Source organism: Rhinatrema bivittatum, chromosome 9, assembly GCF_901001135.1.
Source record: "Rhinatrema bivittatum chromosome 9, aRhiBiv1.1, whole genome shotgun sequence".
Lineage (NCBI taxonomy): Eukaryota > Metazoa > Chordata > Amphibia > Gymnophiona > Rhinatrematidae > Rhinatrema > Rhinatrema bivittatum.
Window position 1 is genome coordinate 151,466,705 of NC_042623.1, and position 20,355 is coordinate 151,487,059.

Here is a 20,355-nt window from a genome sequence, read left to right on the forward strand (position 1 = left end):
GGGGTGAAAACGCGCATCCAACCCCCCGAACCTAATAGCGCCCGCAACATGCAAATGCATGTTGATGGCCCTATTAGGTATTCCCGCGCGATCAAAATGTGCAGCCAAGCCGCATATTTTGCTTTCAGAAATTAGCGCCTACCCAAAGGTAGGCACTAATTTCTTCGGGCACCGGGAAAGTGCACAGAAAAGCAGTAAAAACTGCTTTTCTGTGCACCCTCTGACTTAATATCATGGCGATATTAAGTCGGAGGTCCCGAAAGTTTCCAAAAGTAAAAAAAAAAAAAAAAAATTTTTTGAAGTCGGCCCGCGGCTGTCGGGTTGAAAACTGGACACTCAATTTTGCTGGCGTCCGGTTTCCAAGCCCGTGGCTGTCAGCGGGCTCAAGAACCGACACCGGCAAAATTGAGCGTTGGCTGTCAAACCCCCTGACAGCCACTGCTCTGGTCCAAAAGGAGGCCCTAGGGACGCACTAGTGTCCCTAGCTCCTCCTTTTACCTGTTTTTACCACTGGGCCTAATTTGAATAGTGAATTGCGCGCACAGGAGAGTGGCCTGTGCGCGCGCCGGGAGAGCAGGCATTCGCCCACTCTCCCACAGACTACTGTATCGGCCCAATAGTCTGTCAAAAATTAGAGGGAATACTGGAGGCAGGTATCAGGTACATAAAAAACTGGCCCCTGGCTTTTACTGCAACAGCTGCTGGGCTTTCATCTGCCACCTCTCTGCTGACTTCTGGCGGGCTGCTTTTGTGGCAGTGCAAGAGGTGGTCAATGATAGTGAAAAGTATAGAAGGGGCACCTTTGGGGAAAAATGGACATTTATATACAAATTACTGTGATTTGGAGGGACCAGGTTGGTCTTCTCACACTATAGACAATAACCATAAAGTGGACAGTTGCTTCTTGATCACAGTCTCTGTCTCTTGCATCTTGTCACTGAACAAATTCTCCCTTGAACAAAGCACATATGCAAGGTGGTCATGAAAATCTTCTCAAAGCCTACTTGCTCACAACCATGCAAGCCTCCTGGCTCTTATGGATACTGCTGAGGCCATAGATGCTGTCTCAAAGTCCTCCTACGTGGTACTAAAGAGATGTTTCCCCACACTCCTCTGCATCCTCCTTGGCATGACCTAATTCTGCCTGCCTAGGATCATTAGCTTCCATCAAATGCTTCAGCTTTTGCATACTTGTGCAAATATTGCACCACAAACAGCTGGTGGGTCACAATTTGAGTGCTAAGTATGGATCCTTGAAAGACTCTCTTCAATGCAACCAGCACCTTTGGATCCTTCATAGGAAATGCATTAGAGTGTTATCAAGGCATTTCACCTGTTCAATATTGACTCCACCATAATAGAGTGATGCAGCAACTGGACCACTCCAAATCCTGTGGAAGCCTAAATTCTGTACTTCAAGTTGATTTTGCATGACATGGAAGCCTAGTGCATTCACATCTGAAGATCTATCAGGAGACTCTGCACCGGGATAGACGCAGAATCCGCAGGAGGCTGAAGAAATTGTAACAAGCCAAAAACATCTCGTTTTGGGTGCTGTTCCTTTCTCAGGGTGATAGGCAATATTTTTGCAAGTTTGTTAAAAAATTGAGAATAATTAAGATCTTGTAGAGGTGAAGTAAGTCCAGTAAGTCCAGAAGTTGATCTAAAAGAATCCATGTGGACTCTTCCTCACCTGACCACGGAAAGACACTCAACCAGGACCTGACAAAGATAAAGAAGACTGAGGAAGAGACCTCTAATGATCTGAGGGAGACTAGTAGGAACTCGCAAATGAATTGTTTTCATCTCTTCACCCTCATGGGGGGGGGGGGGGGAAACTACCTCAAGGGAGGAGAATCAGCTGAGGCACTCAGAGGACTTACTCCCACCTGTGATAATCCATGCATTTATTTATTTATTTATTTAAAACTTTTTATATACCATCTTTGGCAAATAAATTTGAACAAAATGGTTTACAACAGTTGAAACATAAAAATAATAAAATACTAAACTTTCATAAAGTGAAAGTAAAAATAAATAAAATAAATAGTATATTGAATAAAATTACAAGGTAACATATCAATATCAATATTACTAATATATTTGTACATAAAGATATTAAAATAAAATTTAAATTAACTTTAAATTTAACAAAAGTGAAAGATAAGAAAAAAATAAAAAATGAAATCATAACAGGCACAACATAATAACATAACAAAGAAACTGCCTGGTCTCTTATTCATTGATTCTGAATGCTTCTCTAAAGAGGTATGTTTTTAGAGCTCTTGATCTCCTGGAGATTCTCTTGAGCATCGCTGAGCCTGGAAATTCCTCTATTCTGGATAGAAGAGGCTCTAATTTCTTTCTTTGGTCTTCTGGACTCAGGGAGGCAAGGAAATTCTTCACCATGTCTAACAGCTGGGCTCTCTCTACAGAAGAAACTCTCTATGCTGGAGTGGGAGGAGACACATCCTCTTCCAATATCCAGATGAGTTCATATTCACTGAGCACTGCAGCAGCAGGTTGTACTAAATATGAGCTTGGAGGTAACAGAGCCATGATTTCTCATCAGTAGAGAGAATGAAAAGTGATTTAAGGAAGCTTGAAGATTGGTCACATATTTGGCAGTTAGGATTCAATGTCAAGAAGTACAGATTCATGTATCTGGGGTGTGGTAATTCAAAAGAGCTGTATATGATAGGGAGTGAAATGGTGATGTGCAGGGACAAAGAGAGAGAGACCTTAGGGTAATAGTATCTGGTGATCTGAAGACGGCGAAAAGCAAGTTTGCTTACCGTAAACGGTGTTTCCATAGATAGCAGGATGAATTAGCCATGCTGTCATGGGATCTGTCAATCAGGTCCGGGAGGCAGAGCTTGTCAAAGCAGAGATCAGAGCTTTGCTCTCTGCGGCTACGCGTGTGTTCCCGCGCAGGAAAGTAACGGAATCTCCTCAGTCTGTGATTAAGCCTTAGTGTAGTCGAAGACTTGGTGACTGCCAGGGAGGAAGGTGGGTCAGCATGGCTAATTCATCCTGCTATCTAAGGAAACACCGTTTACGGTAAGCAAACTTGCTTTTTCCCGTCGATAGCAGGGCTGAATTAGCCATGCTGTCATGGGAGTCCCACGCTCCCGATCACGTTGTTTATGATATATATGTTTGTACGTGGTCTTTGACAGTGTGGCAGTCACCGTGGACAGGAGGATAGAGATTGCAGGATTGCGTGCCCTATCTTCGCATAAGTGGCTGGTTGTTGATCACGGCAGTAGTGAAATGTGAAGGTATGGAGCGATGACCATGTAGCTGCCTTACAAATGTCTATGGGCTGTACATTCTTCAGGTGTGCCAATGAGGCTGCTACTGCTCTAACTTGATGAGCTTTCGGCTCTGAATGTAGTTGTAGTTTCTGCTTATTGTAACAGAATTTGATGCACTGTGCTATCCAGCTGGAGATGGTGAGTTTAGTCACTGGTAGTCCAGGTGCCTTTGGGTCAAAAGAGACAAAGAGTTGAGAAACACGGGAGTCCGAGTTTGTCCTTTCTTTGTAGTATGCTAAAGCTCGTTTACAATCTAGTGTGTGCAGTAGTTTTTCCCTATCATTTGCGTGAGGTTTAGGGAAAAAGGTTGGTAATTCCATGGTCTAATTGAGATGGAATTGAGAAACCACTTTGGTAGGAAAGATGGGTGAGTTCGGAGAACTACCTTCTGGTGATGAAATTGCAAGTATGGAGAATAATGGACCAAGGCCTGCAATTCACTGACTCTTCGTGCTGATGTTACTGCAACCAGGAACACAACCTTCCATGTGAGGTATTTAATATGTGCCGAGTCCATAGGTTTGAACGGGAAAAGCATGAGCTATTCCAGAACTATGTTGAGGTTCCATGGAACTGGAAGCTTAGAGATCAGAGGATGAAGGTGAGTTAACCCCTTAATGAAATGAGATAGTAAGGGATGATTGGATATAGGAATATTGTTAACTGGTCTATGATATGCCCCTATGGCACTGAGATGAACTCTAATGGATGACGTTGCTAGACCAGCTGTATATAGTGTATGAAGATAATCAATGAGCAATTCAGGTGAGCAGTCCAATGGTGGTACACCTTTGGACGTACACCAGGTAGAGTAACGTTTCCATTTATAGCTATAATTTTTCCTCGTTGAGAGCTTCCTGGATTCTAACAAAATGAATTGTGCCGAAGTGGAAACTCCCTGTTCTATTAAAAGGAGCCTCTCAATCTCCATGCTGTCAAATGGAGAGATGAGTGTAGTGGCTGTAGGAGCGTCCCTTGATCTTGGCAGAGAAGATCTTGGCGATTCGGTAACTGAATTGGATCCATGATGGATAGTCGGAGAAGGAAACTGTACCATGGTTTTCTCGGCCAGGCCAGGGCGATGAGTATCAATTGAGCTTTGTCTGCTATGCACATTTGAATTATCCTTGTTATAAATGGTATGGGAGGAAAAGTGTATAGGAGGCCTGTCTTCCACGGAATGAGGAAGGCATCTTGCGCGATCCTGAATTGGCTTGGTCTTATCGAGCAGAATTTGGGAACTTGAGCATTGATCTCTGTTGCAAAGAGATCTATTGAAGGTGTTCCCCACTGCATGAATATGTCTTGGGCTATTTCTGTATTGAGTGCCCATTCGTGAGGATGAAAGATGCGGCTTAGCTTGTCCGCTCTTGTGTTTGCAACTCCTGGTAGGTAAGTTGCCTGGAGATGTATGCAATTTCGGTGAGCATGTTCGAAGATTGTCAAGGTCTCCTTGCAAAGGGACCATGAATCTGACCCACTTTGTTTGTTGATGTAGAACATCGCGACTTGGTTGTCCGTGTAGATCATGACCCTGCGTCCTTTCAGGTGGTCTTGGAACACTCATAATGCATTGCGAATCGCTCTGAGTTCTAATAAATTTATTTGCAGGTTCTGTTCCGAAATTGTCCATAACCCTTGTGTTTCGTAAATCTCGAGGTGTGCACCCCAACCCTTGCGAGACGCATCTGTGGTTAAGACTGCGTTGTGAGGAGGGGAACTGAACAATTCTCCCTTGGATAGGGTGGAGTCTAGGTGCCACCATGTTATGTCTTTTCTCATTTCGGCGGTCAATGATAACTTCTGTGTCAATGGTAGCGAGTGCTGTTTCCATTGATGTTTCAAGCCCCATTGCAGGCATCTCATGTGTAGCCTGGTGTTGGGAACCATGAAATTTGCCGCTGCCATGTGGCCGAGGACTACTAAAACCTGTCTCGCTGAAGGTCTCTGAGTATGGTTCAAGGGATGTAACAGAAGACAGAATTGTGATATTCTGTCGTTTGGTAGGTATGCCCTGTTGCATGTAGTGTCCAGGCATGCTCCTATGAACTGTAACTGTTGTGTTGGTTGTAGGTGTGATTTCTGAAAATTGATCACCAATCCTAATTCTTGCAAGCATTGTATCACTCGATGGAGGTGCTTGAGTAAGATGTTTGGAGTTGGGGTGATTATGAGCCAATCGTCCAGAAATGGGAAAATGGTTATACCTTGTTGTCTGAGATGAGCCACCACCACAACCATGCATTTGGTGAAAACCCTGGGTGCAGCCGATAGTCCAAAGGGGAGAACTTTGTACTGGTAGTGTTGATGCCTGTAGCGAAAACATAGGTAACGCAACGAGGATGGATGGATTAGAATGTGTGTGTAAGCATCCTTCAGGTCGATGGAACACATCCAGTCGGTTTGAATCAGAGGAAGGACTGATTTCAATGATACCATTTTGAATTTCTCTTTGGTGAGAAATTTGTTCAATTCCCTTAGGTCTAGGATGGGGTGAAGGCCACCCGACTTCTTGGGTATGAGGAAGTATGGGGAATAAAATCCTACTGATTGGATCCCTGAGTGAATTTGTCGAATTGCTTGTTGTTTGCGAAGCAAAGCAATTTCCTCCCCCAGTTGTGGTTGGAAATTGTGAATCTTGAAAGTGGAAAGATGAGGTAATATGGCAGGGGTCGGGAACCCATGGCTCGCGAGCCAGATATGGCTCTTTTGAGGGCTGCATCTGGCTCGCAGACAAGTGTCGCCACACTTTCCCGCTGACCCAGCTGCTCCCCGGTCCTCCTCCGCCCGGGCTTAAAATGCTGTCAGCCCGGGCGGAACGCGGCAGGACAGCTGGAGTCAGCGGCACCGGCGTGCTCTCTTCTTCCCGCACCCCCCCCGCGGCCCGGAAGAGGAAGTGGAGAGTATCGGGTGCCTGCGCGGCAAGAAGAGGCCACGCTAGTGCGCTCGGCATCGGCCCGAAGAAAAGAAGACTGCAGCGCGGCTCGGAGGAAACTGAAGAGCTTCAACCGCGGCCGATGGGACTCCGCCTCCCCGGGGGGGGGCCTCTGTGTGTGTGTGTGTATGTGTGTGTGTGTGAGATTGCATGTATGTGAATGATTGAGAGCCTGTACATGTGAAAGAGAGTATGTCTGTGATTGAGAGCCTGTATATGTGAAAGAGAGTATGTCTGTGATTGAGAGCCTGCCTGTGAGAGAGAGAGAGCATGAATGTAAGTTTACCATTGGGAACCTGTATGTGTAAGTTTGTGATTGAAAACCTGTTTGTGTGAAAGAGTATGGGGCGGATTTTAAGAGCCCTGCTCGCGTAAATCCGCCCGGTTTTGGGCGGATTTACGCGAGTAGGGCCCTGCGCGCCGGGAAGCCTTTTTTACATAGGCCTCCCGGCGCGCGCAGAGCGTAAGTCCCGGGATTTTCGGAGGGGGCGTGTCGGGGGCGTGTCGGGGGCGGGCCCGAACCGTGCGGCGTTTTCGGGGCGTGTCGGGAGCGTTCCGGGGGCGGGTCCGGGGGCATGGCTACGGCCCGGGGCAGCCCGGGGGCGTGGCCGCGCCCTCCGGACCCGCCCCCAGGTCACGGCCCGGCGCGCAGGAGGCCCGCTGACGCGCGGGGATTTACGCCTCCCTCTGGGAGGCGTAAATCCCCTGACAAAGGTAAGGGGGGGGTTTAGACAGGGCCGGGCGGGTGGGTTAGGTAGGGGAAGGGAGGGGAAGGTGAGGGGAGGGCAAAGGAAAGTTCCCTCCGAGGGGACGGGGGTAGGCTGCCTACCCCCGTCCTTCCGAGGGGACGGGGGTAGGCTGCGCGGCTCGGCGCGCGCCGGCTATACAAAATCCATAGCCTTGCGCGCGCCGATCCAGGTTTTTAGCAGATATGCGCGGCTCCGCGCGTATCTACTAAAATCCAGCGTACTTTTGTTTGCGCCTGGAGCGCAAACAAAAGTAGGCTATTTGCGCTCCTTTTAAAATCCGCCCCTATGTGTGTATGATTGAGATCCTTTGTGTGTGAGAGAAATCATGTGTATGTATGATTAAGAGCCTGTGTGTATAAGTAAGAGAGAGATCATGTGTGTCTGTGTGTGATTGGGAGCTGGTTTAGGTGATGGAGCATGTGAGTATGTGATTGAGAGCCTGTGTTTAAATGAGAGAGAGAGACCATGTGTGTCTGTGTGTGATTGAGAGCTGATTTAGGTGAGGGAGCATGTGAGTATGTGATTGAGAGCCTGTGTGTAAATGAGAGAAAGAGAGGACATGTTTGTAAGCATGTGAATGAGAGTCTGTGTGTGAGAGAGAAAGACAGCATGTATTTATGTGATTGAAAGCCTGTGTGTGTGTGTAAGCGTGAAAAGATAGACAGCATGTGTGTAAATGTGTAATTAAGAGCCTATATAAGTGAGAGAGAAAAAACATGTGTATATGTGAGTACTGAGAGCATGTGTGTATAGATGTGTCACTGAGAGCCAGTGTGAGAGAGAGCGCTGTTATGTGACTGAGAGAGGAGAAAATTCCAAGCAAACCACCCCACCTCCTGCTAATTCAGAACAATCTCAGGACACCTGGATATCAAACGTTCCCAGGTATGCAGAGCAAAAAAATTTTTGTATCATTATTTTTCATTACTGGGTCTTTGTGTCTGCTATTTTGAAATATTTTGTTGGTATCTGGAAATGTTTTATATGAGTTTTTAATTATTGGATATTCCACTCATCAGCTGTTTCGAAATATGTTCTTTTTGTTAGTACAGTTTTACTGCTGATGATTTTATATTTCTTGATTTGTTTTATAAGGATGGGTGATGTTTCTTTTTTCCTTTGTTACACTGCATACAGAGACTCTGGCTTGTTGCAGTTTCCAATTCAGTTTTTTCTGCATGCTTCTTGTTATGCGTTTTGGTCTCTTTATTCTATGTTAGGTGAGGGACAGCACGTGATTCAGGTGAGGTTTTCTGCTGGCGTGTAGTTTCTGTGTAGGACTCTATAGCAGCCTGTCTTGGTCCGTTTTCCTAATAGGAGATGTATTGGTGTCTTAAGGCCTGGTGTAATATTTTCAGAGACTTATTGTACTTTAAAAGTGTGATCTTACATAAAATGCACACATTTACTTGTATTTAGTTTTAAACATATTGTATGGCTCTCATGGAATTACATTTTAAAATATGTGGCGTTTATGGCTCTCTCAGCCAAAAAGGTTCCTGACCCCTGTAATATGGGTTTTGTGACAAATCGGAGTTGGTAGCCATGACGTACTATCTCCAAAACCCATTGATCGGATGTTATTCTCTCCCAGGCTGTCAGGCAGGAATGAATCCTGCCGGGTGGTGCTTGATGTTGTGGTGGTGGCTGGGTAACTAAAAAGAGGAAGTCGCTTTCACTGCAGTAGTCGGCTGTTGTGCCTGCTGTCTCTGGTTACGTGGTTTACCTCTACGTTGGTTTGAGGTATTCTGTTGTGGAGCAGGACACTGGTACGCAGGGTAAACCTGTGTACGAAAGGACTGGTAAGATCTGTAGGGTCTCCTGGCATATGATTGCCTACAAGTAGATCCAATATAATGATGTGTGGTCGAATAGTTAGGGTGTGATGTTAATGATTGTACTGCTAGAGCTTCTTCCTTCAGTTTACCCACTGTGTCCTGAAATCGTTCTCCGAACAGGTTATCTCCTGTACATGGGAGGTTCGTTAGTTTCTTGTGCAAATCTTCACATATGGAACTTGAGCGTAACCATGCTAGTCTGCGGGCTGCGATGGCTGTTGCCGATGCCCTAGATGATGTTTCATATGCTTCATAGATTGACCTCAAAAGGTGACGAGAACACTCTTCCATGTCATGAAGAGGCAGAGGTATCTGATCCTCAGTCAAGGAAAGCATACCTTTTATAGCTTGTATGCACTCATATAGGTATTGTACCATGTAGATTTGATGGTGCATAATTCGGGTTTCAACATTGAGTTACGGTATATTTTCCTGCCAAACTCATCCAAATATTTGTTGTCTTTGCCTGGTGGGTATGAGGAATGTGACTTTGTTTTCTTAAATCTTTGCATTGCCAACTCTACTACAATTGAAGCATGAGGTAATTGTGGTACAGAGTACAGTGATGTTTTCCTCATACGGAATTTTATGTCCGTTTTCCTGGAAACTGCTGCGATTGCGTAAGGTGTTTCCCAGGATTTCTGTAAGACTGAATGCAGGAGCTCTTGTGGTGGAAGAGATGTTGGTTCCCCTGGAGTCTCAAAACATTTTAGGAGACCAAGGGTTTCTGACCTAGGGTCTGTCTCTTTTTGGACCTCTAGATGCAGTATTGTACCCAATTTTTCTAGAAATTTTGGGTATGTAAGGTCTTCCGGAGGGGAATACGGCTCCTGAGGTTGTTCCTGCGGATCAGATGAGAATCCCGTAGATGATGATGGGGATGTATACGGTGAAGGAGAATCAAAGAGGTATCCTGTTTATAATTTGGTGAAGCTGGTCGGTTTGCTATGGGAGATGTCGGAGGCTCCACCGACTGTTCTCTATTAGTCTGCGTCTTATGTTCCGGAGAACTGTCAGCAGCAATATTAGTCATTTTGAATGATGACTGAAGAGTTTCATAAAAACCTGCCAAGGATTGGGACAATTGAAAAAATGCCTCTTTTGTACGAGGGGGCAATATTGTACGATCATCTGGTTCTTGTGACTCACATGCTTTAGGGTGCATTGGTGTGTTCTGAGGTAACGTAGTGTATACTTTATGGTCTTTCTGTTTTTTGTCGCATATGATGTCCCTCGAATCCTCTGAAGCTATAGAAGCGGTAGAGGAAGCAACTTGTATTACCTCTCTGTGAGAGAAGGTATTTTAAGTTGGTATATGAGATGCCGACTTTTTGTGGTGGGAGTGTCGTGAGTGCTTATGATAATAGTGTGACGACGAGTCTGTATGAATTCTCCAAGAAGACGGTGATCGTTTTCTACGTTTTATTGTAAACTCTGTCAAATTATCTCTCGAAGAAAGGGAAGTACCCGAACGAGGTGAGGTTATTGATGAAGAGGCTGAAGAAGACCTGTGTGAGGGTCCACGTCTTCGTTTCAACTCATTTTGTAATACATGAGATGGGTGCTCATGTGTCTTTTGCGCGGATTTGGATTTATGCACGGATCTAGACTTGTGCACATATCTTTCTGTTTCCATACGCACAAGAATGATCGGCGCCAATGTTTCCACGCCGTGCGCATAGAGATGGTTGGCACTGGGCGCACAGGTGGTGTCGACGCCATGCACGCAGATGTCGATGGCGCTGTGAGCATTGAATTTCCTTTGGTTGTGCGCACGGACTGCTTTAGCCCCTTGCACGCAGTTGACTTTGGCGCCGTGCGTGCCAATGTCTTCGGCGCCCTGTGCGCAGAAATCTTCTGCGCCGTGTGCACAGGGTCCTTTGGCATCATGCGCGCAAGTGTCTTCGGTGCTATGCGCATAGAAATGTTGTGCGCCAATACTTCTTCAGGCTCTGAAGTGTTATGCGCCGACACTTTTGTAAGCGCATAAGGCACCTTAGGCGCAGAAGTTTTAGGCACCGAGATTTTTGGCGCCACTGTGTCCTGCACCAGCGATTCTGGCTCTTTAGATTTTTGAAAATCCGATAAGAACATAAGAACATAAGAAAATGCCATACTGGGTCAGACCAAGGGTCCATCAAGCCCAGCATCCTGTTTCCAACAGTGGCCAATCCAGGCCATAAGAACCTGGCAAGTACCCAAAAACTAAGTCTATTCCATGCTAATGGCAATGGCTATTCTCTAAGTGAACTTAATAGCAGGTAATGGACTTCTCCTCCAAGAACTTATCCAATCCTTTTTTAAACACAGCTATACTAACTGCACTAACCACATCCTCTGGCAACAAATTCAAGAGTTTAATTGTGCGTTGAATAAAAAAGAACTTTCTCCGATTAGTTTTAAATGTGCCCCATGCTAACTTCATGGAGTGCCCCCTAGTCTTTCTACTATCCAAAAGAGTAAATAACCGATTCACATCTACCCGTTCTAGACCTCTCATGATTTTAAACACCTCTATCATACCCCCCTCAGTAGTCTCTTCTCCAAGCTGAAAAGTCCTAACCTCTTTAGTCTTTCCTCATAGGAGAGTTGTTCCATTCCCCTTATCATTTTGGTAGCCCTTCACTGTACCGTCTCCATCGCAATTATATCTTTTTTGAGATGCGGCGACCAGAATTGTACACAGTATTCAAAGTGCGGTCTCACCATGGAGCAATACAGAGGCATTATGACATTTTCCGTTTTATTCACCATTCCCTTTCTAATTCCCAACATTCTGTTTGCTTTTTTGACTGCTGCAGCATACTGAACCGGCGATTTCAATGTGTTATCCACTATGACACCTAGATCTCTTTCTTGGGTTGTAGCACCTAATATGGAACCCAACATTGTGTAATTATAGCATGGGTTATTTTTCCCGATATGCATCACCTTGCACTTATCCACATTAAATTTCATCTGCCATTTGGATGCCCAATTTTCCAGTCTCACAAGGTCTTCCTGCAATTTATTACAATCTGCTTGTGATTTAACTACTCTGAACAATTTTGTGTCATCTGCAAATTTGATTATCTCACTCGTCGTATTTCTTTGTCGGCTTGCCACCTTCTTACCTCCCAATTTGGAGGACTGAGGATCCCACGATGATGCCCTCTTTTTTGAGGGAGCCAATAAAATCACAGGGCCAGGCGACAAATGAGCCTCCAATGGCTCCGGTGAGGCAAAAAGTTCTTGAAGCCTGTAGGCCCTTTGCTTCAGTGCTCTGGGTGATCCTTGAGCAAAATTCACAATCTTCCTGATTGTGATCTGGTCCTAGGCATCGGTAACATCGGTCATGGCCATCCATGACCGACATTACCTTGCCACAACTACAGGATTTAAACCCCGATTTTGACATGTTTATTATATTAACACTGAGGAGAAGAACAGCTCCGCGTGCGGAAAGAACAGACTGAGGAGATTCCGTTACTTTCCTGCGCAGGAACGCACGCACAGCTGCAGAGAGCAAAGCTCTGATCTCTGCTTTGACAAGCTCCGCCTCCCAGACCTGATTGACGGATCCCATGACAGCATGGCTAATTCAGCCCTGCTATCGATGGAAAAGCAACATAACAAAGCGAGAGCTAAAGCCAGAAGAATTCTGGGCTGTACAGCGAGAGGAATAAACAGCAGGAAAAAGGAGGTAATAAAGGATGATAATGCCCTTGTACAGGTCCTTGATGAGGCCTCACCTGGAGTATCATGTTCAGTTCTGGAGACTGTATCTCAGACAGGATAGAGACAGGATAGAGGCAATCCAGAGAAGGGCAGCCAAAATTGTGTGGAGTCTGAGTTGGAAGACTTATGAGGGGAAGCTGAATGATCTAAATATATATACCTTGGAAGAGAGGAGGTGCAGGGGAGTTTTGATACAGACCTTCAGATACCTGAAAGGTTTTAATGATGCACAAACTTTGAATCTTTACTGTCGGAAAGAAAACAGTAGAACCAGGGGTCACAAAATAAAACTCTCGGGGGGACAACTCAGAACCAACATCAGGAAATTTCTTCACAGAAAGGGTGGTGGATGATTGCAATGCATTTTTGGAGAAGGTGGGGAAGAAGAAAAACATTCAACTAACTCAAAGGGCCATGGCATAAACACTGTGGACTCCTAAGTGCTAGAGGACAGCAATGAAGAAGAGTGTTCATGGCATAACCTGCATGAAGCGGCAGTTACTACCCTTAACAGAAGGCTTGGGAATTACTACCATCAATCAACAGCTTTGATGCTTTTGATGCAACTGAAACATTGCTCCCCACTTTGGCAGTGGGGGAGGAGGGGAACTGGATACCGACAACAACCAACATGGGCCCTGACTTTTACATTCTGGGGTACTGACACGCAGACATAAAGGAAAAAGCACAGGATGGCTTCTGTGGCCGTCCCACAGCCAAGAATATCAAGCAATAATGTTTGCATTATCAAGAAAGCTCCACACCCAGTAAAAATGTTGCTAGCAGTAATTTATGGTTTGACAGTTGCTTGGTTTTGATTGTAAAAGTTACTACCTTATAAGGGTTGGAGGTAACTGCACGGAGCGGCAGTTACTATCCTTGAGAGAAACATGTGGTATCCTGCACGGAGCAGAAGGTGCTACCATAAGCAGCTTGTTGGGCAGAATGGATGGGCCATCTGGTCCTTTTCTGCCATCATTACTATCTTACTATTGTTGCGCTGGCCAACCCTCAGTCTCACTGTTGTCACCGGCAAGGACACTTTCTACCAAAGTGTTTTGAGATCAGCTTTCTGTGCCAAGGCTCTGCTCTCCCTTGTAGATAGGTGTTGTCTTTGTACTAATGTGCTGGGCTCTGATGAAACCAACAGTGCCTTGACACTCCAAGCTGAAAAGACTGAGGGGGCAGATGTTCTTCTCAGCATTGAGGAGGGGTCCACCCCAGAGGAGCTACACACTAATGGCACCAACATCTTTGTTATCGAGAGAGATGGGGCCCCCAAAGAGGATCCCTCATACCACTTAGGTCCTCTTCTCTGTCCTGGTGCTTTCTGATTCCATACCTTCCCAGCAAACTTATAGGATGAGGAGGGAGCAAAGTCCCAGCATGACAGATATTTTCTATGGCACCAAGATTCAGAAGAGGCCTTGCTCTGGGAAGTGGAGCAGTTATGCTGCCTGCCCTTGCACTGAGGCTATGGGACCTAACCTGATGGCACCTTCTGCAGAGCTTTTATCTTCCAGGCAAAGTACTGTTGCACCCAAGGGGACATCGGGCCACAGCAAGGGCAGCTGGAAGCATCATGGTCCAGGGCCAGGCAACAAAATAGCAAAGCAAGTGGGAATTTGTAATAGACATGTGATTCCCACACCCACAGGCCTTAAACTTGCTGACTGTGGGCTTTTTAGCCTTGGATTTCTCCATGTTTCTTTTTTCTTTTGAGTAGAACTTGGAAGTTCTGTTGAAGGGATTCTGAGGGAGCAATGTAAAAGGAGATAGTAATGTAAACTTGCAAAACCCAAGGCAAAAAATAAGTGAAAACAGAGAGACTGGGAAAACACAACCATGTGGTAGCTCAGATGAAGAAAGATCGAGGGACTCACGAAGCTGCCTCTGTGCGTGGGAACTCACGTGCATGCTTAAAAAGGCTTCACCTGAGCTCTGAGAGCTGGGTCCTTATCGGCAGCACTGGATAACATCACTCACGCATTATGGTTGATTCGTTGCTGTTTGTTGATGGAGAACAGTACTTTACATTCGGAAATGGGCTTTTAGAAAATTGCTCTCCCCTTCAGTAAGAGGGGGCATTCCTCGGAGACAAGGTTGGGCAGGGGTTTGCATTTACTGTATGTAAATGCTTTTGAATTTGCTAAAGTATGCACATAAGTTCTCTCAGAAAAACTGCCTGCACAACTTAGTAGGTGTAAATGTTTTCCGGAGAGCATTTCCAAAGTGAAAGTATGCAACATTTGTGGGTAATTGACTTTGCAGCAATATGGACTACTGAAAAATAACCCTTCCAGGTGTGCTTTACTGCATTCTGCCTGTTCTTCATCTTGGGAGTTGCTGTAATTTGCTCAGCACCACATCCTATTACCACAATGGTACTCTGTGCTATTTGGAGGAAGAAGAAAAAATAAATATGATACCGCTTAAAAACATTTAAAAACCAGAACTGATTAGCAGCCTGATATAAAGACATGACGATCAATTTCTTTCTTTTTGAGAATCGCGGGTTGACTGGTAAAATGTTATTGCCATTTTGATAATTTATCTAAGATATTTATGAATGTGCACAAGGTGTCAAAGATAATAAAATAAATTTGCTAAGAAACAAGAATGACAGTTCTATTAAAAGAAAATGCTTGTGCTTGTATGTCAAAATCTGTTTTTCCCTGAGTACCACATCAGTTTTAAAATCCTGAAATAATTTTAAATTTAATAATAAAATGACATCATTACGCTTCAATCTCTCAAAAGGAAGGAACTGTCCCATACTGGTGATATCATTGTTTTGAGGATATGAAAATCCAATGTAGAAAAAACAGCTTTGAGGTTCATGCAGAAGGTCCACATTTTCATCCCAGAATTGAGTCTACTGCTTCCAGGGCAGCTGAGGCTGGGAATGCTGTGGAGGCAGTATTCACAGCCCCTGGCTGGGGTTGGGGGTGGTGGGGGGGTCCAGTAGGAATATGCAGAGGCAAAATTTTCATTTCGGTGTGTCCAATCATTTTGTAGGTCACCTACCTTCATTTGTTCATTTCTTCCATTTATTTTTTGTTTTCCATTGAGGTGAATTAGAGAAAATTCAATGTAAAACAAAAAAAATAGGCCAGGGTCAGGGTCCGGCCGAAAGGCCTGGACCTGAAATCAAGTTATAGAACTAAGGCTAGGCCTAGCACCAGTGCCTGACCTGAAGCAGAGTCCCATCATCAAGGCCTAGGAATGATGCCAGGGCCAGGCTCGAGACTAGGTCCTGTCAATGAGGCCTAGGCTCAGGCCTGATGCTGAGGCTGGATCCAATCACCAAAAGCTGGGCCTAGGCCCAGGCCCGACACTGGTGTCAGGCCTGAGGCTGCGCCCTGTCATCAAGGCCCAGGCTTAGAGCAAAGTCTGAAGCTGAGGACTAGCTGAGTACTGTCACTGAGGCTGAGGCATGATGCCAGAGGTCAGCCAAGGCTGGGTTCCATTGCTGAGGCCTAGGCCCAACGCCAGAGCCTGGCTTGGGCCTAGGCAATCAACTCCAGCATCATGCCTGGTGAACAGGACCCAGCATCGGGCCAGACCCTAGCATCAAGCCTAGGCCTTGGTAATAGGATCCAGCCTTGGTTTGGGCTCCATCATCAGGTCTAGGCCTAGGTCAGATCCAGGTTTCATGCCTAGGCCTCAGCAACAGGACCCGCAAGTCCCCGAAGTTGGGCCTAGGCCAGGGCCTCAGCAACTGGACCCGGCCTCAAGCCTTGGCCTAGGCAATGGGCCTCGGCCAGGTCCCGGTGTTGGGCCTGCATCTAGACCTCAGCAATGGGATACCTCCATGGACTTGGCTTTGGCATTGGGTCTAGGCTATGGTGTTGAGACCTGGCCTCAAGCCAGTCTTTGGCATCTGACCTAGGCCTGGCAACAGGACCTGGCCTTGAGACAAGGCTGAGGGCTGGGCCCGCTGAAGACCTTTTTTTTTCTTTTTCTTTTTTTAAAATACACAAAAATCAAAATGCCCCAAAATTTCATTTGAAACAAACTGAAAATTACCTTATTCATCGCATTTTAACAATTTGTTTTAAACAAATGCACATCCCTAGTAGTCATCACTCAAAGGACCTATGATTTCAGAGATTCGGAAGGAATCCTGCTGCATGGTCCCTGGCCCAGAACCATTGCTGCATTGACCAGGCTAGGTTCACATTGAGGTGGGGAGCAATAAAATAAGGGAAAATTCCCTGGGTAGTTGCAAATGAAGGTTCATGGTACTAGGACCTAGGAATGTGGATGGATTTTTTTTTTGTTTTGTTTTATTTTGATTTCATTTTTTTTAATGTGCAGTAAAAAATTTAGTGCACACTACAAAGAGAAAAAGAATGGAAAAGAAAAAAAAAATGGTGTTGCATATCCTTATTGGGATTCCAGCCTTATTCTGATAAAGAACAGTAGGAAACTGTCAGGTCAAAACCCCCTCAGCTTTGAGGTCATTAGCTATGGAGAGTCTATTCTTTTATCATAGCATGAGAGTTCAACTTTTGAGCACAATGACAGCAATGATACTAAACTATTGTTGTTTGACCTCCTCCCACCTCTACCCTCTCCAGGAGGTCAGGTTTTCAGGCTAATCATTTCTCTTCAATAAAGAATTTTTTTCTACAGGCACAGAATGGGGAAAGGCCATATCAGTGGAAGCAATGGAGGACAGCACCTTTGGTGAAGTTTGGACTTTCTTGAGACAGATATGGAGGGCAGTGACTGGAAAAGGGTAGAGAGCTCATTTATGCAACATACGGTAGAGTCTCAGCTGGCCAGAATGGATAAGTCAATTTGGCCTTTATCTGCTGTCATCTACTATGTTGCTATTTTTCTTTCTTTCATGAATATCCATTGTGGTATACTAAAAATGAAACCAACGTTTTGGGGTTGTTTGTTTTTTGGGGGGGGAGCAAGTGGAAAGAAGAGGGGTTTGTCTTAACATTACCAACCTTTATGAAAGTTAGCTATCAGTGCACGTATTTCTTTGCTTTCACTCTGGAAGGCCTCCTGAATGCAGCGGGTGGCATGTGTTTCATGGGTGCCATTGAAGCAGTTCTCACACAGCAGTACATTGTCTGTAAAGCAATACAGGATGATGTCCTTCTCAGGGTGAAGAAAGCACTTTAAATGCAGGCCATCATCAAGAGTGGCCTCTGCCAGTGTATGGGACATGAAGGCTTTGTTGCCGTGGATGGTCTCGAGACACGTTTTGCAGTAATTTAAGTTGCAGGTGATGCACCGTCTGATGGAGCTGCGATTGAACTTTCTTTCACAGAGCTGGCAGAACATTTTGCTTTCCTCGGGAATTCCGTCTATGGATTGCAGCTTTGTTGCATCGATTTTTTTTCTTTGATCGGTAATGATGATCTGCAGGAGGTAGTTAACTGGGAATTTTATATCCTCGGGGCTGTCAAACTGGAATTCAGACTTGCAGACTGGACAATTTACAGCCACCATGCCCCTCCGGTCTATTTTTAGATCACTCTTCATTTTCTGCAGGCATATTTCACACACTGAGTCATCACATGGCAACAAGAAAGGGTTCAGAAAAAATTTATTACATCCAAAGCATACCAGCTCTGGATATATAGGTCCAAAAAATGTTTCAAAATCTTTGAAGTTGTGAAGGGTAGATGTTTCAGCATCCTTCCTGCAATCCAAAGACATAAAACACTGTCAGGACACAACTACAATTAGAAACACTGAAATATAGAAACGTGATGAAAGAAAAAGATCATATGGCCTATCTAATCTGCCTAGCCTTACCAATTACTCAGCTTTGCAATCTTCTCTACCACCCCTCAGAGATCCCCTGTGCTTGTCCCATGCTTTCTTGAATGCAGATACTGTCCTTGTTTCTACCACCTCCATAAGGAGGCTGTTCAATGCATTGGTTGCATTCACCACCCTCTCTGTAAAAGAATATTTCCTTAGATTACTACTGAGTCTACCCGCTTTTACCCTTTTCCCTTGACTTCTTATTCTAGTGTTTCCTTTCCATTGAAAGAGGCCCACTTCCTATACACGCAAACCTTGTCTTTATCATATCTCCCTAACATTACTTTACCTCTAGGGTATACATGTTTTGATCTTTAAGTCTGTCCTCATATGCTTTAGAACATAGACCATTATAGTGGCCACCCTCTAGATAATTCCAACTGATTTATATCTTTTTGAAAGTGTGGTCTGCAGAATTGTATACAGTATTGCAAATGAGGCCTCACCAGAGAATTATTGCAGGGACACCCAGAACAAAATAGAGACTGGCTTCATTAGCCACACCCAGGGATACCAGCCATTGGATGTCCTTGGCAGTAAAATTTGGCTGTTGTGCAGGTCATGGCATTTTTTCGGTCCCACACCCTTGTGGATCTGGAAGCCCTGAGAGTTGAAGCGGGCACAAAACTAGTTTGTGCGCACAAGCGCGCAAAATGTGTTTTGCATGGAGGCTCTGCGCATATCCTTTTGTATGTCTAGCTGTATATTTTCAAAAGTATGTGCATAATTTGGTGGGCTATATAAAATTCTTTCCTTTGGCCACATGCGGCCACATAAGTGCGTATGTGAGCTCACGTGTGCTTGTTTTAAAATTCACCTTCAAGGGAGAAGTACAGTGTAGGTGGTAAAATTCTTCTATGCATGAGAGGAGAGTGGCATCTGGGAGACATCATATCTGATGAACTTAAAATGGTCAAACAGCTTCAGCTGACCATTCTTCTCCCTATGCTCCCAAGCATCTTTCTGGCTTTTGCCATCACCTTATCTGCCTTTTTGGCCATTTTAAGTACTGCTTCCTTGAAGGTGAATTTTAAAACAAGATTTAGGCATAATCATCGACAGTGAACTATTCATTAAAAAACATATAAACTTAAAGCTAAAAAATGGATATCACAAATTAAATATCTTGAAAAGGTTAAAACCACTACTGCACCAAGATGATTACGGGACCGCACTACAAATGCTAATCTTCAGCGACTTTGACTACTGTAATTCACTACTGCTGGGCTTATCTCAATCAACAATTCACTCATTACAGACATTACAAAATGCTACTGCAAGACTACTAATGGGCACAAGCAAATTTGAACATATCTCTCCTATATTACAATTATTACATTGGTTACCCATCAAATACAGAGCACAATATAAAATATTATCAATCATTCATAACTCATTTTACAATAATAATGTCACTTGGGAGCACTTGGGAGTCACTTGGGAGCACTGAGAGGATAGGATCACCTTGCTGGTGGCTGAAAGGAATCAGTAAGTTTTTGCTTGGGACATTGTCTTTTTCAAAAGTATTGGGGCAAAGTTAACTATTTGGGAATATTATTTAGTGTGTTTGTGTGTTTGTGCTTTTAATAGTCAGTAAGGCAGTGAATAAACAAGTTAGACTGTTTGTATTTTTTAATGGTCAGTCAGTAAGGCAGCTAGTAAGCAGAACTGAGTGTTAGTATTTAAAAAAAAAAAAAAAAAGCCAGAAGCTAGAAATAAACTAGGAACAGTGTTTACCTAAGTAAAAAGGTTGAAAAGTTCAGTTCAGTTACTCACCTTGGAAAGGTGTTGAGGTAGTGTGATTTGGTTTGATTAGGTACCAACATTTGATAATCAAGAGAGCAGTGAGTCACTCTGGCTGACTAACTGAAGTTAGACTGTTTGAATTTTCCAACCCTCCCACCCCTAGTTCATCCTTTAATTTATAGGCAGGTGCCAGTTTCACAAAAAAAAACAAAAACTTTATTGAGAGTTTGATCAGTCCCTTGTAGGCCACTACCAGACAT

At 44.6% G+C, this 20,355-nt stretch overlaps 1 protein-coding gene across 2 annotated transcripts in view; it reads right to left on the bottom strand.

The window, feature by feature from the left end:
* Positions 1-20,355, bottom strand: part of LOC115099499 (tripartite motif-containing protein 42-like) — a 90,155-nt gene that overhangs the window by 44,018 nt on the left and 25,782 nt on the right. For both annotated transcript variants that reach the window (XM_029617174.1, XM_029617172.1), the window contains exon 2: positions 17,521-18,221. In XM_029617174.1, coding sequence (XP_029473034.1) covers positions 17,521-18,221 — 701 coding nt within the window. The remainder of the gene's footprint in view (positions 1-17,520; positions 18,222-20,355) is intronic.